The sequence below is a fragment of the Mytilus galloprovincialis genome, chromosome 7 (assembly GCF_965363235.1).
Source record: "Mytilus galloprovincialis chromosome 7, xbMytGall1.hap1.1, whole genome shotgun sequence".
Taxonomy (NCBI): domain Eukaryota; kingdom Metazoa; phylum Mollusca; class Bivalvia; order Mytilida; family Mytilidae; genus Mytilus; species Mytilus galloprovincialis.
In genome coordinates, this window is record NC_134844.1 from 23,113,393 (window position 1) to 23,129,572 (window position 16,180).

A 16,180-nucleotide genomic window follows, 5' to 3' on the forward strand; every position below is an offset into this window, starting at 1 on the left:
CAACATCAATGTTAAAATTAATATGTCAGATACGGTTTGCTATAAGGTTTCTTTCTACAGGTATCAACAAACTTCCAAACCTAATAATTTCATCTGGATGAATTTGGTAAAGGATGTTCTTGATTTTCATACGAGAATGAAAACTTTATTTGGTTGTTTTAATTTTTAAGGAACATGACCGATGGTATCGTGCACAAATTTCTAAATAGGATCCGCCACTGAAAACATAGTTTTGTAATTGGGACATCATGGCAAAAATATTCCACTGCAACAATACTTTTCATCCTTTGAGTGCGTATTCTTCCAGTATATATGATGCTATATATATATATATTTCATTTTAGCTAACGGCATATTGTTTACGCATCATTTACATGGTCAAGTATAACACATGAACAACAAAATAAATCATTCAATTATAGTTTTTTCGATGTCATTGCCCAAACAATAAAAACTGAAAGAAGAAATAAATAAAGATGTTGTTTGCATCCAAAACCATCAAAATGCATCATATTTTGTGACTTAAATGGACATTACCATAAGTATCACTGATTGTTACAATATATTCATATCTTAGTAAACAATCTGTATATTTATACCATGCATACGCATTTTACAAAGAAGGTCCATCCGTTAAATATATTGGATACCATATATACTGCAGCTGTGCTATTTGCGCAGTCAAATTGCATTCATCGTAGACTCCGCCACACATTGCTTTCTGCCTGTTTCTAAGCCTTGTACAAATAAAATAAAATTTATATTTCGAGACAATGTATGGTTATTCTATATAGTGCAGTAAGCAAGACCTTTTTATGTATATTATATGTTGTTACTGATAAACAAAGTATATGAATATCAAAAGAGAAGCGAAAGATACCAAAAGGGATAATACAAATCAAAAGTAGAAACGACAGTGCAATAGCGAAAAAAAAAAAAAAACAACACCAAAAGACAAACAAAATATTCAAGACACAAAAAATGAGCAACACGACCCCACCACAAATGAATAAGTGAAAGATATTATGTAAAGCTTTTAAGTACTTTCACAGCTGGCAAATGATTACCGTAAGCAGCACAAACAGCTTGCATATGGGTGTTCCTGTGTGTACAAAACAATCTAATTTGATAAGGCAAACAAATATTTGAATGAAAAGATTTTTTTTAAAGGAAGCTGAAGTTATGCCTTCAGAACAAACTGACATATATTCACATATTTTTTTTCTTCAAAATTAAGCTTATGAATTGTCTAGCATTTCAGTTTATTAATTGCTAGCACAAATATAAAAAAAAAACAAAAACAAGACACTTGCATAAATAGCATCTTGATGTTTGACGTTTGATTTGGCAATACATTTGACTGTATCATCATGTGTATTTGCAACATTTCAAAGAACATAAATCGTAGTATAACTATTTTAAACAGGTATCAAAATCTATGTACATTGTCGGTATGTTCATGTTCGCATTCAAGGTCAATGGAGCACAGTTTATTGAACTATAGCTTTCTAATAAAAAAGAGTTTATCAAAGCAAATTTATGCCCCAAAATAAAAACATCTTTATTGTGAGCTTGTTTATTTTTAATCGATATGACTTAAATATGTAACCAACAATTCATAAACATACCTTATAGTTAACTTTAATGTGTTTCAAATAATAATTATAACTTTTCATTTGCATATTTAAATTGTTTATCCTATCCATCTACTATGAACCATGAGCATTTATCAGTAAAACATTTAGAAAAAATATACAAAGCCATCGTATGACAGGAGATTCATACATATATGTGACTGGCTGCCTCTTAGTCTTTCAATAGCAATTATGGATTACAAATCAAGTGTGCATCATTGTTACACCAACATCAATACCATTTGTTTTTTAAAAGTGTGACAAAGTAAAATTGTTTATTAGTATATTGTAAAAATCAAAACAATAATAACATTTATGTTACTGCATTCGAAGAGTTAATGACAATATTGAAGAAGTTAGTTATAAAAACAGCAATTCTGCTGCGAAAGTGACGATACATATTAAAAACTGCAAATATGTAGCCGACTTACTCATAAGCTGAATCATGCAGAATTATTAACCGAATGACAATCTTGTTGTGCAGTCCTAATCGATGGAATGATGCAGCATCCATACTGCCATACACTCTTTGTCTTTGTGTTCTGAACATACTTATTAATATTCAAATCACCAAACGAATAACTATTAGCTTATATGTTTAGTTGATAAATTTTTGTTAGAAAAGGACGATCAATGATTATAATGTTGAAAAAAACCAATCATATAATCACATTTTACAAAAGATAATGTCATATCTTAGATAAAATGTAAAACAAAAAATAAATGCATACTGACTTTCTGATACCCTCGATCGAATTCGTCGGGTTTAACATATGATATGCATGTAAGCAAAATGTCTCCTCTGATTTTATGATTGCAAATTTAAAATTTACATTGTCTATTTCAGGCAGGGATAATCATAACAAACCATCGTACAAGTTAAGAAATATTTCAAACTTTCGACTGGGTATAGTCTTGTCTGAACGGTGACTGACTGAACTATTCACCAAAAAAGCAAGCAACATAATTACAAGTAATGCAATTTTTTTGCAAAATATTATGTAAAGGTGTAAAACACCATTATATGATGCACTTTAAATAAACATATTAAAAGTAAACTGGTGTAACCCATAGTTTCTGATGATGATATATATATATATTTTATTTTAGCTATCGCATATTATTTACGTATCATTTACATGTGGAGCAGGATCTGCTTACCCTTCCGGAGCACATGAGACCACCCCTAGGTTTTGGTGGGGTTCGTGTTGCTTATTCTTTAGCTTTATATGTTGTGTCATATGTACTGTTGTTTGTCTGTTTGTCTTTTTTATTTTGAGCCATGGCTTTGTCAGTTTATTTTCGATTTATGAGTTTGACTGTCCCTCCGATATCTTTCGTCCCTCTTATACATGATCAACTATGGCATATGAAAAAAAAAATATCATGCAATTATAGCTCTTTCAATGTCATCGTCCAAACAATAAAAACTGAAAAAAGAAATTAATAAAGATGTTGTTTGCCTCTACAATCATAAAAATGCATCAAATATCACTGATTGTTACAATATATTCACATCTTAGTAAAGCACCATTTTTACATCTGTATATTTATACCATGGATACGCATGTTAAAAAGAAGATCCATCCGTTAAATATATTGAATACCATATATACTGCAGCTGTTCTATTTGCGCAGTCAATTTGCATTCACCGTAGACTCGGCCAGACCTCGGTTTCTGCCTGTTTCTAAGCCTTGTACAAATACAATTTATATTTCGAGACAATGTATGATTATTCTATATAGTGCATCATGTTATGATTTTTATGTAAATTAACTGCTGGTACTGATAAACAAAGCACATGAAAATTAAAAAAGAGCGAAAGATATCAAAGGGATAGCCAAAATCAAAAGAAAATGCCATAGCGAAAAAAAACCAACAAAAACCAGTGTAAGACAAACAACATATACAAGACACACCATAGAAAATCAAAATTTGAGCAACACGACCCCACCACAAATGAACAAATTGTCATATACTAGTATTCTTTATTTTTCCCCCTCAAAATTAAGCTTATGATTGTACATTATTTCAGTTTATTGATTTCTAGCACAAATATGAAAAACAAAAATAACCGACAAGACACTTGCAAACATAGCATTTTGGTATTTGATGTTTTCAATACATTTGACTGTATCATCATGTGTCGTTGCAATATTTCAAAGAACAGAACATAAATCGTAGTATACCAAGATGTTTAGTTTATTTGTGCTCCCACATCCCTTTGCTTAGATTTCTTCATTACGTGGTAGATATCAATATAGTTAACACCAATGGTATCAATTGCGCAGTATTGTTTTCTTTATTCCGCGTATTTTAATGAAACCCTATACATTGTCCACCTTTCAGCATGTTCGCATTCAAGGTCAATGGAGCACAGTTTATTGAACTATAACTTTATAATAAAAATAAAGTGTTCATTAAAGCAAATTAATGTCTCAAAATAAAAACAACTTTATTGTGAGCTCAGTTATTTTTGATCGATAGGCATTAAGTATGTAACTAACAATTCGAATTAAAACATAACTAATATTACACTTTAATGCGTTTAAATATACTTTTTTATATTTGCATTTTCAAATTGTTTTCCAATCTATTATCAACCATGAACATATACAAAAATATACTAAGGCATCGTATGGCAGGAGGTGACTGTCCTTATGTTAGACTTAAAAATACAAATCAAATATGTATGCCTCTGTGTGATAACTGGTAACGGCAAAGCATATCTTGTGTATTCAGACAATATGACGATGGCCAAGCAATGATTATAATGTTTCGTTTTGTACTGTCTTGTACAAACGTTTATTATTTTAGTATTTTCAAGTGGTGCTCGGAACACTCAGGTTAAATCCACCATTTTCTACATTTGAAAATGCCTGTACCAAGTCAGGAATATTACAGTTGTTGCCCATTCGTTTTTTATGTGTTTTTTCGTTTGATTTTGCCATTATTAGGGACTTTCCTATTTGATTTTCCTCTGAGTTCAGTATTTTTGTGATTTCACTTTTTGTTAATTAAGCTTATATTTTTTACAAAATATTTAGTGAAGGTGTAAAAACATAAAATAATGCACTTTAAATAAACATCTTAAAAGTAAACTTGCGCAACGCATAGTCTCTGATTACAACTAAAATAATACCCTGTCCCTTAATTATTACCCAAATTTACCAAATAAGAACCAACCAGCCTGGATTGTAATATGACTACTATAAGAAACAGTTAATCATCTAAACATACATGAATGCACTGTCTACCACTGGATGTAAAGTCAACCACAACAAACCATCTACAGTTCAAACCAATACCCGAACTGTCGGTAATACATCAAAACCATGAATTGTTACAAATTACGCTATCAATCTTACAAATGAATTGATATATTATAATAATGTTATATCACCTAAACATTGTCATAAATATTGTCATTATAAATCTATCGAGATTTGTTATGATTTCTAAAGAGACAAATATCCACAAGTCACCACATGATGTGGAGATATACAACTTTAGGTCAATATACAGCCTTCAACTAAGAGCATAAAATAAAAGTAAAATCACAAAAATACTGAATACCGAGGGAAAATAAAAAAAGGAAAGTCCCTTATAAAATAGCAAAATCAAAAGCTCAAACACATCAAACGAATAAACCATAATAGTAAACTATAAAAGACACTGTGATTATCAAATGTCTATTCTGAGAGAAACAAAAATACCGGTCCAAATTAAAATCATATGTCTTTTTTCATAGATACTAAATAAGATTTTCATGAATTATCATTCATCAAGGCTAGTGACATTTTTAAATATTTGCATAGTTATTCAAAGTTCCGTATCTTTACAAAACCAGACAGTCTACAATAGAATATAGTATAAAAAAAAAACTTGCACATATTATCAACAGACAATTGCAGTCTATGACAGTCCTTTGCAAACACAAATTTCGAAATTGACTGACAAAGCCAAAGAAAAAGATATGATAAGAACGTTTATATCTACAGTAAATTGAAGATAAATATTCAGGACTAGTAACTGCATAAATAAGTCCGGCAAAGCTGAACAAGGATGAAAAAAGTACAATCTAAAGATGGGTAATCCAATAATTTGGAGTACTTGACTGCAATGTTTCGTCTTATGAAACAAATCAAATTATAGAAAAATTAATCACCTTAATTTTTCGGGAATATTTCCCTTGCTGCAAAGACAGTGTTTATCAACCATATGAAATCAGTGGTCATACTCACACACTGAACATCGTTGTGTTTGTGACTAAATTTCCGACTTAACACACCAATAAATTCCGAAATCATAACCTTTATTCTTATATAGCAACAACGTAACAAACATTTAAATAGAAGAACAGAAACAGAATGATTATGTTTCACAAAGGAAAAAATATCCCAACAACCCACAGAGTATTGAACAATACGAACACTATGAACAACCGTAATAGACAGCACCATAATAGAGAAGGTTCCTTTTCGCTCAGGCGCCATCATAATTCAAAAGATGAGACTAAATTTATACGCTTTACTCATGGAAGATACATAAACGATGTATCAACTTACTGATCAATATGAAAAATAAAAATACGGAATACATTAAGTGATTATCGACCTTTTTCTTTTTATAAGATGTGATTCTAAATAAGCACAATACGTTATAAAAATCATCTTAAAATACAAGGCTTATAGTTTTGTACGCCAACTTCGACGTTTGTTAAAGAGATCGTTCAACTTTTACAGTGGTTACCCAACACGACATTAAACAACCTCAATCATGTAACGGATGTTGTTAAATTGTCGGAGGACGTGCTAGAATACACGGTGGTCTTCTGTTGATGATCAGAGCGCACTTCCTATGTTTCTAATTATCAAAATGAAGTACTTTTCTTAATTTAAGTGAACAATTGAAATGACATAATTGATGGGTCAAATATTAACCTAAATATTAATTGAAGCACGAGGAACAAATTAAGACCACATGATTTAGTCATGTTATCTAATGAAGCGTAAAGACTATTACATAATATTCAGGTCATATATGATGACCTTATTTAACACTGTAATTGTGAAATAATGTAATGATGACTTATTATGAGATAAAACATTCATTTTCCTGGATTTGCTGCTTTGTAAAATATTATGAATCATTTCCATTAACAAGAAACAAATCTAATTTCTAATGAAAACGTGTATTGCACTTTGTTTTATTTGAATATGAAAAGTTTGTAGGCGATTTAAGTACTTTAAGTTTAATGAAATATGAAAAAAAAAGTTAAACAAATGTACCGGACTCGAAGTTAAATTCATGAAGGGGGAAGTCCATGAAAGCTGACGAATAAACGTTATCGAACAACGGAACGAGTGAAAAACAACTGTTTTAATAAAGACTTGGTACATGCATTTTAAGAAGAAAAAGATATGGTCTGGCATACGTCAGTACTTCAACAACACAATACAATTATTAAAGAAGTCTAAAGGTAAGTATACAGATAAAAAACAATACCATCCTCGTCACCAAAAAGAAATACAGAAATAAAAACAACAACTACAACATCAAAAACAACAGCGTCCATCTATATTATTCCGAAATTCTAATAAAGCAAGTGAAAATGTTACAAACAATACCAAATCTGTCATCAACATTTCGTATGTTTAATTAAATGACAACAAAGACAAATTTCGCGATTTGGTGTTGTCGCCTTCGTATTGCAAAGGCGAAAACATAGAAGCGAAAACACGAAAACGCAGAGTCGTAATTCCGCGTTTGCCTATACTTGTTCACTACTGTCAATCATCTTGTATCTTTAATATGACTTTAATTGGATAATAATAATGATTAACAATTTTAGGAATAGAGCAAATTGCTCTCGACCTACGAAAATGTAGGATTGGATGTGTCTGAAAAATATATATAAATTTATTCCGAGTAAAAGATACTAGTATCCTATTGTAAAAGCTTACTAACAGTTAAAAAATGTCTATGAAAGATTTACGACTCTCCCGTAGCACACTGAGCAGCACGAAAGGATCTATGATTGAAACACAAAATATAACAAAAAAGAATCAGAATAGATTGAAGTTTATTGGTACAGTACATATTACAATTTAAATATTCAACATCGATGATTAAGATAAACATAATCAACCAATATAAAAATGAAAAACAGATTTAGATTTTATTGTTTACTAAAAGGTAAGAATAAGTTAGAAGTCCCGTACCATTACCAAAATTCAAAACTCGCGGTTGTAAAAAAAGGGTAAATTTCAAATATAACGAAACCATTATAATAGGCAGATGAATTTACTTCTGAATTTCATACTCACATTAACAAACTTACACAATTCTGACCATTTCATCGTACTTCTTTGTCATCTAATGTCTTAAACACATTTCATTAAATCTTCCAAAATTTAAGAGAGTCCCTAACATCACTACGACTAACTCATAAATGAAATGCCTATTAAGGAAGTCATGCATTTTGTCAGGTAGATGCTAAAAACTTCTTTGATATTTTATGTAGAAGAACTAATTTCGTATTTATATATAGCTGGTGATGTAATTTGAATCTTAAAATTATGTTATTATATATGTAAATGTATATAGTTTTGAAATTATGTAAGATGTCGTATATAATTATTTATTAAATAGCCTCTCATAGTTCTAAATGTAATGTTTTTTTTTTGTTTTTTTTTTTAAGTTTCAGTGTTTAAGCTAATGATATTTTACCATTAGTTTTAGTATACTCTATATTTCATAAATGTATTCGAAAATCTTATATTATACAACTGGTGAGAATTTTGTAGAATATTAAATCGGCACCAATGAAAAAATGAACTGATGACACATAACGCATTCTTGAATGCTACCAATCAAAAGTTTGTTTGAGCCATGATCACTTCACAATACGTTGTTAAAGAATAAAGCGAACCTGACTGAGTACTATTATTTTCAAGAAAAAATGATTGTTAGAACGATTACATACGTTAGTTGAAATATTTGGTAATGACACAGCTTTTGTTTTATTAATGGTGGACTAAACGAAATTCCAACACAAAATGAATAGTATTGTTTTTAGATTTCACATTTGTTCTTTAATCAAATGTATATAGTTGAAAAAGAGTTTGATTTGTAGAACTATCGATTAATTGTTAAGTTTAAAAAATCTTCATTAAAAGTGTTCTTTTTTAGTTTCATTTTCATTGATTGTACAGTAAAAAAAGGACTGGTACTTCGATACAATTACAAAAATAGCATTTATTTCACTGAATAAGAAAACAAGATACGTTATCATATAAACAGTTATAGGTATGTTTCCACATTCGTAAATGTTTTCCTATGAATTAGAAATTAGGGATATCAAAGATACAATCATATGACTGTGTCATTATGAGCTAGAAATTAGGTATACCACAAAAAACAATTATAGGAGTGTATCCTTGTAAACGGCAAATAAAGGATACAACAGAAACAACTATAGAACTGTTTCCTATGAACTAGAAATAAAGGAGCCCCCTGATACAATTAAAGAACTATTTCCATATGAACTAGATATAAAGGATGCCACAGAAACAATAATGTAAATGTTTCCCTACGAACTACAAATAAGGGATACAACAGATACAAACATAGAACTGTTTCACTGTGAGCTAGAAAATAAGGATACCACAGATACAATTAAGGACTTTCCCTATGAACTAAGAATAAAGGAAAACACATATGAAGTTTGGACTAGTTAACTATCATATTTAGCTATAAACTAGAATAGGCAATGAGTGTAGGTTTTACATAGATAACCTAAGTAGCATTTAGCACAACTTTGTAATTGTTTGGCTTTATAACTATTTTGAACTGAGCGTCACTGATGAGTCTTATATAGACGAAACGCGCGTCTGGCGTATTGAATTATAAGCCTGGTATTTTTGATTTCTATAAACACCACTGGATGGATGCCACTGCTGATTGGCGTTTCAGTTTAGTCCTACAGGGTATCACCAGCCCATTAGTCAGCACTTCGGTGTTGAAATGAATATAAATTATATGGTCATTTTGATAAATTGTCTGATTACACAAATATGATTAAAAAAAATAATAATAAAATAAGGATTTTCTAATCCCAGGCACTTCGAAAACTTCGAAAACGTAAGCCGTATTTGGAATAACATTTTTGGAATTTGGGTCTTCAATGCTCTTCAAATTTGTACTTGTTTGACTATATAACTATTTTGATTTGAGCATCACTGATGAGTCGTATGTAAGCGAAACGCGCGTCTGGCGTATTAAATTATAAGCCTGGTGCTTTTGATAACTATTTACAACTGTCCGTTTGGACAAATGAGAACACATCAATTTTTCCTATGCAAACTTTCCATGTTTATGCAGCAATATTCCTGTACATAAATACACATGAAGTGTATTTCTCCACGTTGAAACTCTTTCGACAGTTTTACGGACGTTATCATGCATTGGTTAATCGTCAATGAATATTTGTGTCATAGATGACCTCGGATATATTTTATTTGTGGTAGCCAATCCTATTTCTCGTTTTGGCTCTTGTGTTGTCCGTTTTTTTCTTCCAATTATGGCTTCTGATTGTTCAGTGTTTTCTTCTTAAACAAAATGGCAAGTTTTATCACTCATGTGGAGAACAATAAAAGGAACAACTTTTCCCCCAAAAAGATAAAAGTGTATTTAAAAAAAAAGATGAAAGTGTATTTAAAATGACCTCGTGTCTGAATAAAACATATTTCTTTGGCGGCTCTTGTGTTGTTTGTTCTTAAAACTATTCCAGACAGCTTTTCTGTTTTTTTTTTGTTAGTATGGCAGAGATACAACAGCTAATGAGAATTCGTAAAATGTAACTTAAAACCTTAGCTTTATTTATGATTAGTCAATTCTTCATTATAATGCTAATTCATATATATATTCATTTTTCACATAGAAAAGCATTTTTAAGATAATAAATTAAAATAGAACTGTCCACATTTTTAACAGTTGACTATTTATATCATAAATGCATTAAACAGTCACAGTTTGCAACACGATGATATATCTTTTGATATCAACAATGCACTATTTTTACTTTTTATTCAAGCATAATGCATTTCACATTTCATCCGAACAAAAATTAATCATGTTGTCCCGAATAAATAATACATGTACATGTATAAACTTTGAAAAAAATGGAAAGTAGTTGCAAATTAGTAATTTCCGTGAAACTCAGCCAATAGAAACCTTCAGGTGTCGACTTCGTCATGGTATTTATCTTATAAAATGCCCTTCTGCTCTTTTTAATGAAATCAATAAGTAATTAACATCTATTTATAGTATTATTGGTACTAAATGACCCTCAAAGTGAATAAATGGCAAGGGTATTTTTTTTGATAAGTTAAATGAAAAAAAATTTAAAATGATGTTTTCAACTTACTTATACAGATAAGTATGTTATAAGTCAAGAATGTGATGATACAATGGGAACACTGGAATAGATCTAGTAGTATTGCCAAAGAAGTGATGTTAAACTATTCAGGTATTTTTTCTTCTTAGTTTTAGAAATTATTTTATCAACTTTTTCATGTGAATTAAGAATAAGTCGCCAGTAAGGAACACATAATATATATATTAATACCAAATAAGATCCCGACTGACTGAATAAATATATATTCACAAACTTTCCTAATAAAATATGATATCGTTATTAAGGTAAACGTTAAAACGGTATGACAGATTGTAATATCATTACTTATTATAACATTTGTATATAGTAATATTCCTCCTAACTTAAAAGTAACAAGAATGGGGGGGGGGGGCGGGGGGGGGGGGAATTGCATTCCAAACTCGGAGAAAATAAAACAAGGTCATGACAGATAACGAAAGACAGACAAGTCAACAAAACTGAACACAATTAAACAAAGGCAGCTTGAATCCTATTTATTCTGTCATACTAGTAGTCCACTATTCCCATATTCCATTTTATGTTCCGACTAGAGTTTCAAATTATAAGTCTGGTATCTTTAATAGCTATTAACACCACTGGGTCGATGTTGGTGGACGTTCCGCTCCCGAAGGTATCACAAGCCCAGTAGTCAGCACTTTGGTGAAGCCATGAATATCAAATATATGGTCATTTATATAAATTAACTGTTCGAAGTATGAATTATTCGAAATACTAAGGATTTTCTTAACCCAAGCATAAATTACCGTTGCCTTATTTGACACAACTTTTTTGGGTTTTGGGTTTTATTGCTCTACAACTTTATACTTTTTTGGCTTACTTACTATTTGATCTGAGCGTCACTGATGAGTCTTGTGTAAACACATCGCACGTCTGGCGTATCAAATTATAAAATCTGGTACCCATTTGATACAGATTGATGATGCATGCATTACACGAGATCCCTACACTGTCGACACGGGTCTTCACAATCACATGGTTATTATTCATTGTCTAGATTTGCAGAAGATTTTTGTTTATTTCCAGTTTTGTGTTTTTCTAAAGTTTAGCAGTCGATTGATGACGTATATACGCTATGTGCAGTTGATTCCAGTCCGTTATAAACAATGATGATGTAGTTACTTGTCAAATAAATAATTAAAATGTGATTATGATCGTCCATTTCACCGATTTAACAACATCCTCTGGCAAACTAAATATAAATAAATTAGACATTCTACCTAGACAGAAATTCGTGTATTTATCTTTTTGGATCATCATATATTACGTTCCTATAGAACCTATTAATCTAGAAATGCATTTTGAATGTAAACATTAACATTTTAACATTATACTTTAAACTATTATATCTTCCTATCTGAAGGCATTTGAATTAGAATCGATTTTATATCGATTACACGATTATTGCAATTTTAGGTGAGAATTATACAACAAAACTGCACAGTATTCATATATATATCATAGTTTAAGTTATTTGCCGCATACTGACACTTAATTTATATTTCCAAAACAGCTAAGGCATTGGAATTATTCATATCATCATTTGTTATGTACACCTAATATTGTAAAAGATTTGAACACAATTATAATGCAATAATTAGTTTATATAAAATAATGTTAATATACAACGAGTCATAAACACTAAATGCACTACTGGTAAGTCGATACCCAAGTAACATAATAATCGGATGTTGGTTATAAGTAAACAGACACAAGAATGTCCTCATTAAAAATGTCTAGAACTTTTCATCTACTGAGACAACAACATTTGCATTCTGTTCGCGAATATTTGGAAATCCAGCCTGTTTTGCTATTGCAATAGCGTCATACAAATCAATGAACATACAGTCTGCTGGGATTGTATCCAATACACCAGCATGGCGCATGGTTTTCTGAATGTCGGGAGAACAACTGGCAAGGAAAAGTTTGATGTTCACATTTCCATACTCTGATGATATTTGTCCGAGCATTTTGGCACCGGTTAGATCAATGTAATTGACTGTAGAAAAATCAACAATGATATGGTGCACTTTGCGCATGCTCTCATATTTTCTTTCGGTAATATACTCCTGGCCGTCGTCAGGATCGGTTATTTCCGGTTCTAAGGTTAGATTGGAAATGTTTGATGACAGACTAACGGCTACACTCTCCTGCCTTGATATCCCATCTTGGCCGTACATATTCCTTGATACAGTGCTTATACTTCTATTTTTTACATTGCCGTATGCAACTGAGATAGACGGGATGTCACTTGTAACTGTAATAGAATTTTGATCTGAAACTTCTTTTTTCGGAAGGGATGTCTTATTTATATTGTCATCCCCAGAGATTCCATTTCTAATAGTTTCAGCTGTATTTTTTTGTAGACCTCCAGCTTCTTTTAGTTGTTTTTGCATTTTTTTTACTTGCTTTTTAATATATTTTAGAAGTTTGCGAGGATTGACTGTTTGGTGGTACAGTTTATTTCTAAATATTTCTGCGTTAGCATAGTACAAATTAGACTGGAATCTAAATATTTTTATTCCTTTTGTTCCTGCTGTTCCTTGGTATTTCTTATGTTCCACCATTATTTTGCTTTCTATCGTTCTATCTAGTTTAAAGCCATTGGCTCCTTGTGTTTGAACAACAACAGCTATTAAAGAAGCACCTATTCCAATTAACATACCAAAGGTGAAATCTAATAGTAGAGTGGCACTGAATGTACACAGCCATATAAACAATTCAAATTTATCAATTCTAAAGTATTTTCTGACATCGAAAATTTGAAGGAGCAGTCCTTTCATAGCAACCATCATTATTGCAGAAAGTGTTACAATTGGCAAATACTGAAATACGAATCTACTGATGATTGTTATAATTAGCATAAACAAACCTATATAAATACCAGCTAAAGTAGTGTTGGTATTCATTAATGACAATACCATTGACCTCCGAGGAGAAGCAGATACAGGAATGCAATGAAAGAACGATCCAACAAAATTGCATATTCCGTGAGCAAACGATTCCTGATTGTAATTCACCACGTAGTTATGTTTCTTTGCAAATATTCTAGACAACGTGGCATTGTTGGCATACATGAAGATGGCGAGAACAAAACTATCCAATAAGTACGTTTGACAACCAGTCAAATTGGGGATGGCAGGCTGAGGTATCATGCCCGAGATATGTCCGATGATTGTAACTTCTCTGTGTAAGACAGTCGTTGCTGAAATAGTCACAGCTAAGATAACTACCATTAATTCAGCCGGAATTGGTATTCTAAATCTTGACTTGAACTTTTCATTTACAAATTCCTTGAAGAATAGCAATACAATAATGGTAACTACAGCGGTCAGAAGTGTAAGTCCTTTAATGTATGTTAAATTGTTAATAATATCCTTACATATATTGACGATTTTAAAGACACCTCCGTGCGTTTGTATGTTGATCCCAAGAACTAATGGTAATTGAGATATTATAATATGAACAGCAGCAGCAGATGTAAAAGCCTTTAGAAAAGGTTCCGAAAGTAAGTGTGCAATAAAAGTTATTTTAAGAATGCCAAATATAAGTAAAGAAATTCCACATAAAAATCCAATATTTAAGGCAACATTTTCTTTGTAGTTCATAAACTCTGAATTGTTAAGCAATCCAGAGCTTAAAGACGAATTAAAAGGAACCGTGCCTTCATATTTCGCCACTTCTCGATCAACAATGCCTCTAGTGAACATACATACCACAGCACTGGTTCCTATTGATACATGGATGGACGTTCCAAATATCGCATACAACATAACAGGCCAGATAGAAGTGTACAGACCGTTCTCCACTTTCATCGATGCTAATAGTGCAAAAGCCAAAGCATGTGGTATTTGAAAAAGTCCAACTGTAATTCCCGCTAAAATATCATTCACAAATTTCTCCCGGAAATTATAATATCTCAACACTGCTACAATAGGAAACACTGAGGAGATTCGTCTCCAAAGCTTGTCTGTTGAGCAGTTAAATTTATCCTTTAGTTTGTCATTTAAATGTAGTTTTCCTTCTGACTTCCGATAAAGTTTATCAAATGACTCTTGTGTCACTGGTTCTCTTTCAATATGAACAAAGTTATCCTCCATTTTTCCAAGATCCAAATTTTCTTCTGTCCTGGACAGGTATGGCCTGTCGATGTGATTTGTTGATCAATAAAATTGGTACTTAGTATTATTAGCTGCCAAGTTTTTATACAGGTTTTATTGTCAAATTTGTCACCACTAAATGACCTGAATGCATGTGATTATTTATTTACCATCAGGTGCGCTATTTCCATATTAAATATAAGCATTAAAAATCATTACAGTAGCTGTGAATGAGTATTCTTTGAAACGCAGTTTAAACTAACTTACTTAGCATCAGTTGTCCCCATAGGCATAAAAAATCCTTACAATAGCTGTGAATGATTATTCTTTGAAACGCAGTTTAAACTACCTAACTTAGCATCAGTTGTCCCCATAGGCAAAAAACAAACAATTCCGATATTGTTTGAGGAAATGCGTCTTTTTTTAAAAAAAAAACTTCCTGATCAATAATGCCTCACTTCTGTCAAACTAATCTATCACTGTGCCTTTTTATAGTTCATTTAGGAAAAAATTTCCTTGTAAAATAAATTAGAATGCATTCTGTCACAAAATAAACACAAACAAAAACATGCGCAAAAAGGATAGGTAAAAACTAACGTCAGAAAAGTATAAAACAAACAAAAAACACAAAATGACGATTCAGCTCCAGGGATTAAGAGATATATTGAAAGGAAAATATTTGTATCAAAAGGTATTATGTTAATCAGTAAATCAAAACACCATCATCAGTAGTATGTTACACTGATGGGTAGACTGTTATCATTAATTTGATTGGCGGAAAACATTTATATAAATGCGGTTAAGCAGAAGCACGATTGGAGAAAACAACACGTGTAAGTTTCCCGTTTTGTTTTAATATAAATATAATATAAATGATGATTATCCTCGTCTTACACTTTCTACTCCTAACATGCCTAAGGTCAACGGGGAATTTTTCCATTTTATAAGTTGCTGATTTGGATCTTTCATGGAATGACACATACATAAA

The 16,180-nt window shown here is 31.3% G+C and overlaps 1 protein-coding gene across 1 annotated transcript; it reads right to left on the reverse strand.

Moving 5' to 3' along the window:
* Window positions 1-11,454: 11,454 nt before the first annotated feature.
* Window positions 11,455-15,771, reverse strand: LOC143082578 (prestin-like). The gene has a single exon (XM_076258314.1). The coding sequence runs from the start codon at window positions 15,190-15,192 to the stop codon at window positions 12,829-12,831; it is 2,364 nt and encodes a 787-aa protein (XP_076114429.1). The 5' UTR covers window positions 15,193-15,771; the 3' UTR covers window positions 11,455-12,828.
* Between the last annotated feature and the right edge of the window lie 409 nt (window positions 15,772-16,180).

Bases quoted from the DNA above. Each gene is read 5' to 3' on its own strand.
- LOC143082578 (XM_076258314.1), bottom strand. From the start codon at position 15,192: ATGGAGGATAACTTTGTTCATATTGAAAGAGAACCAGTGACACAAGAG.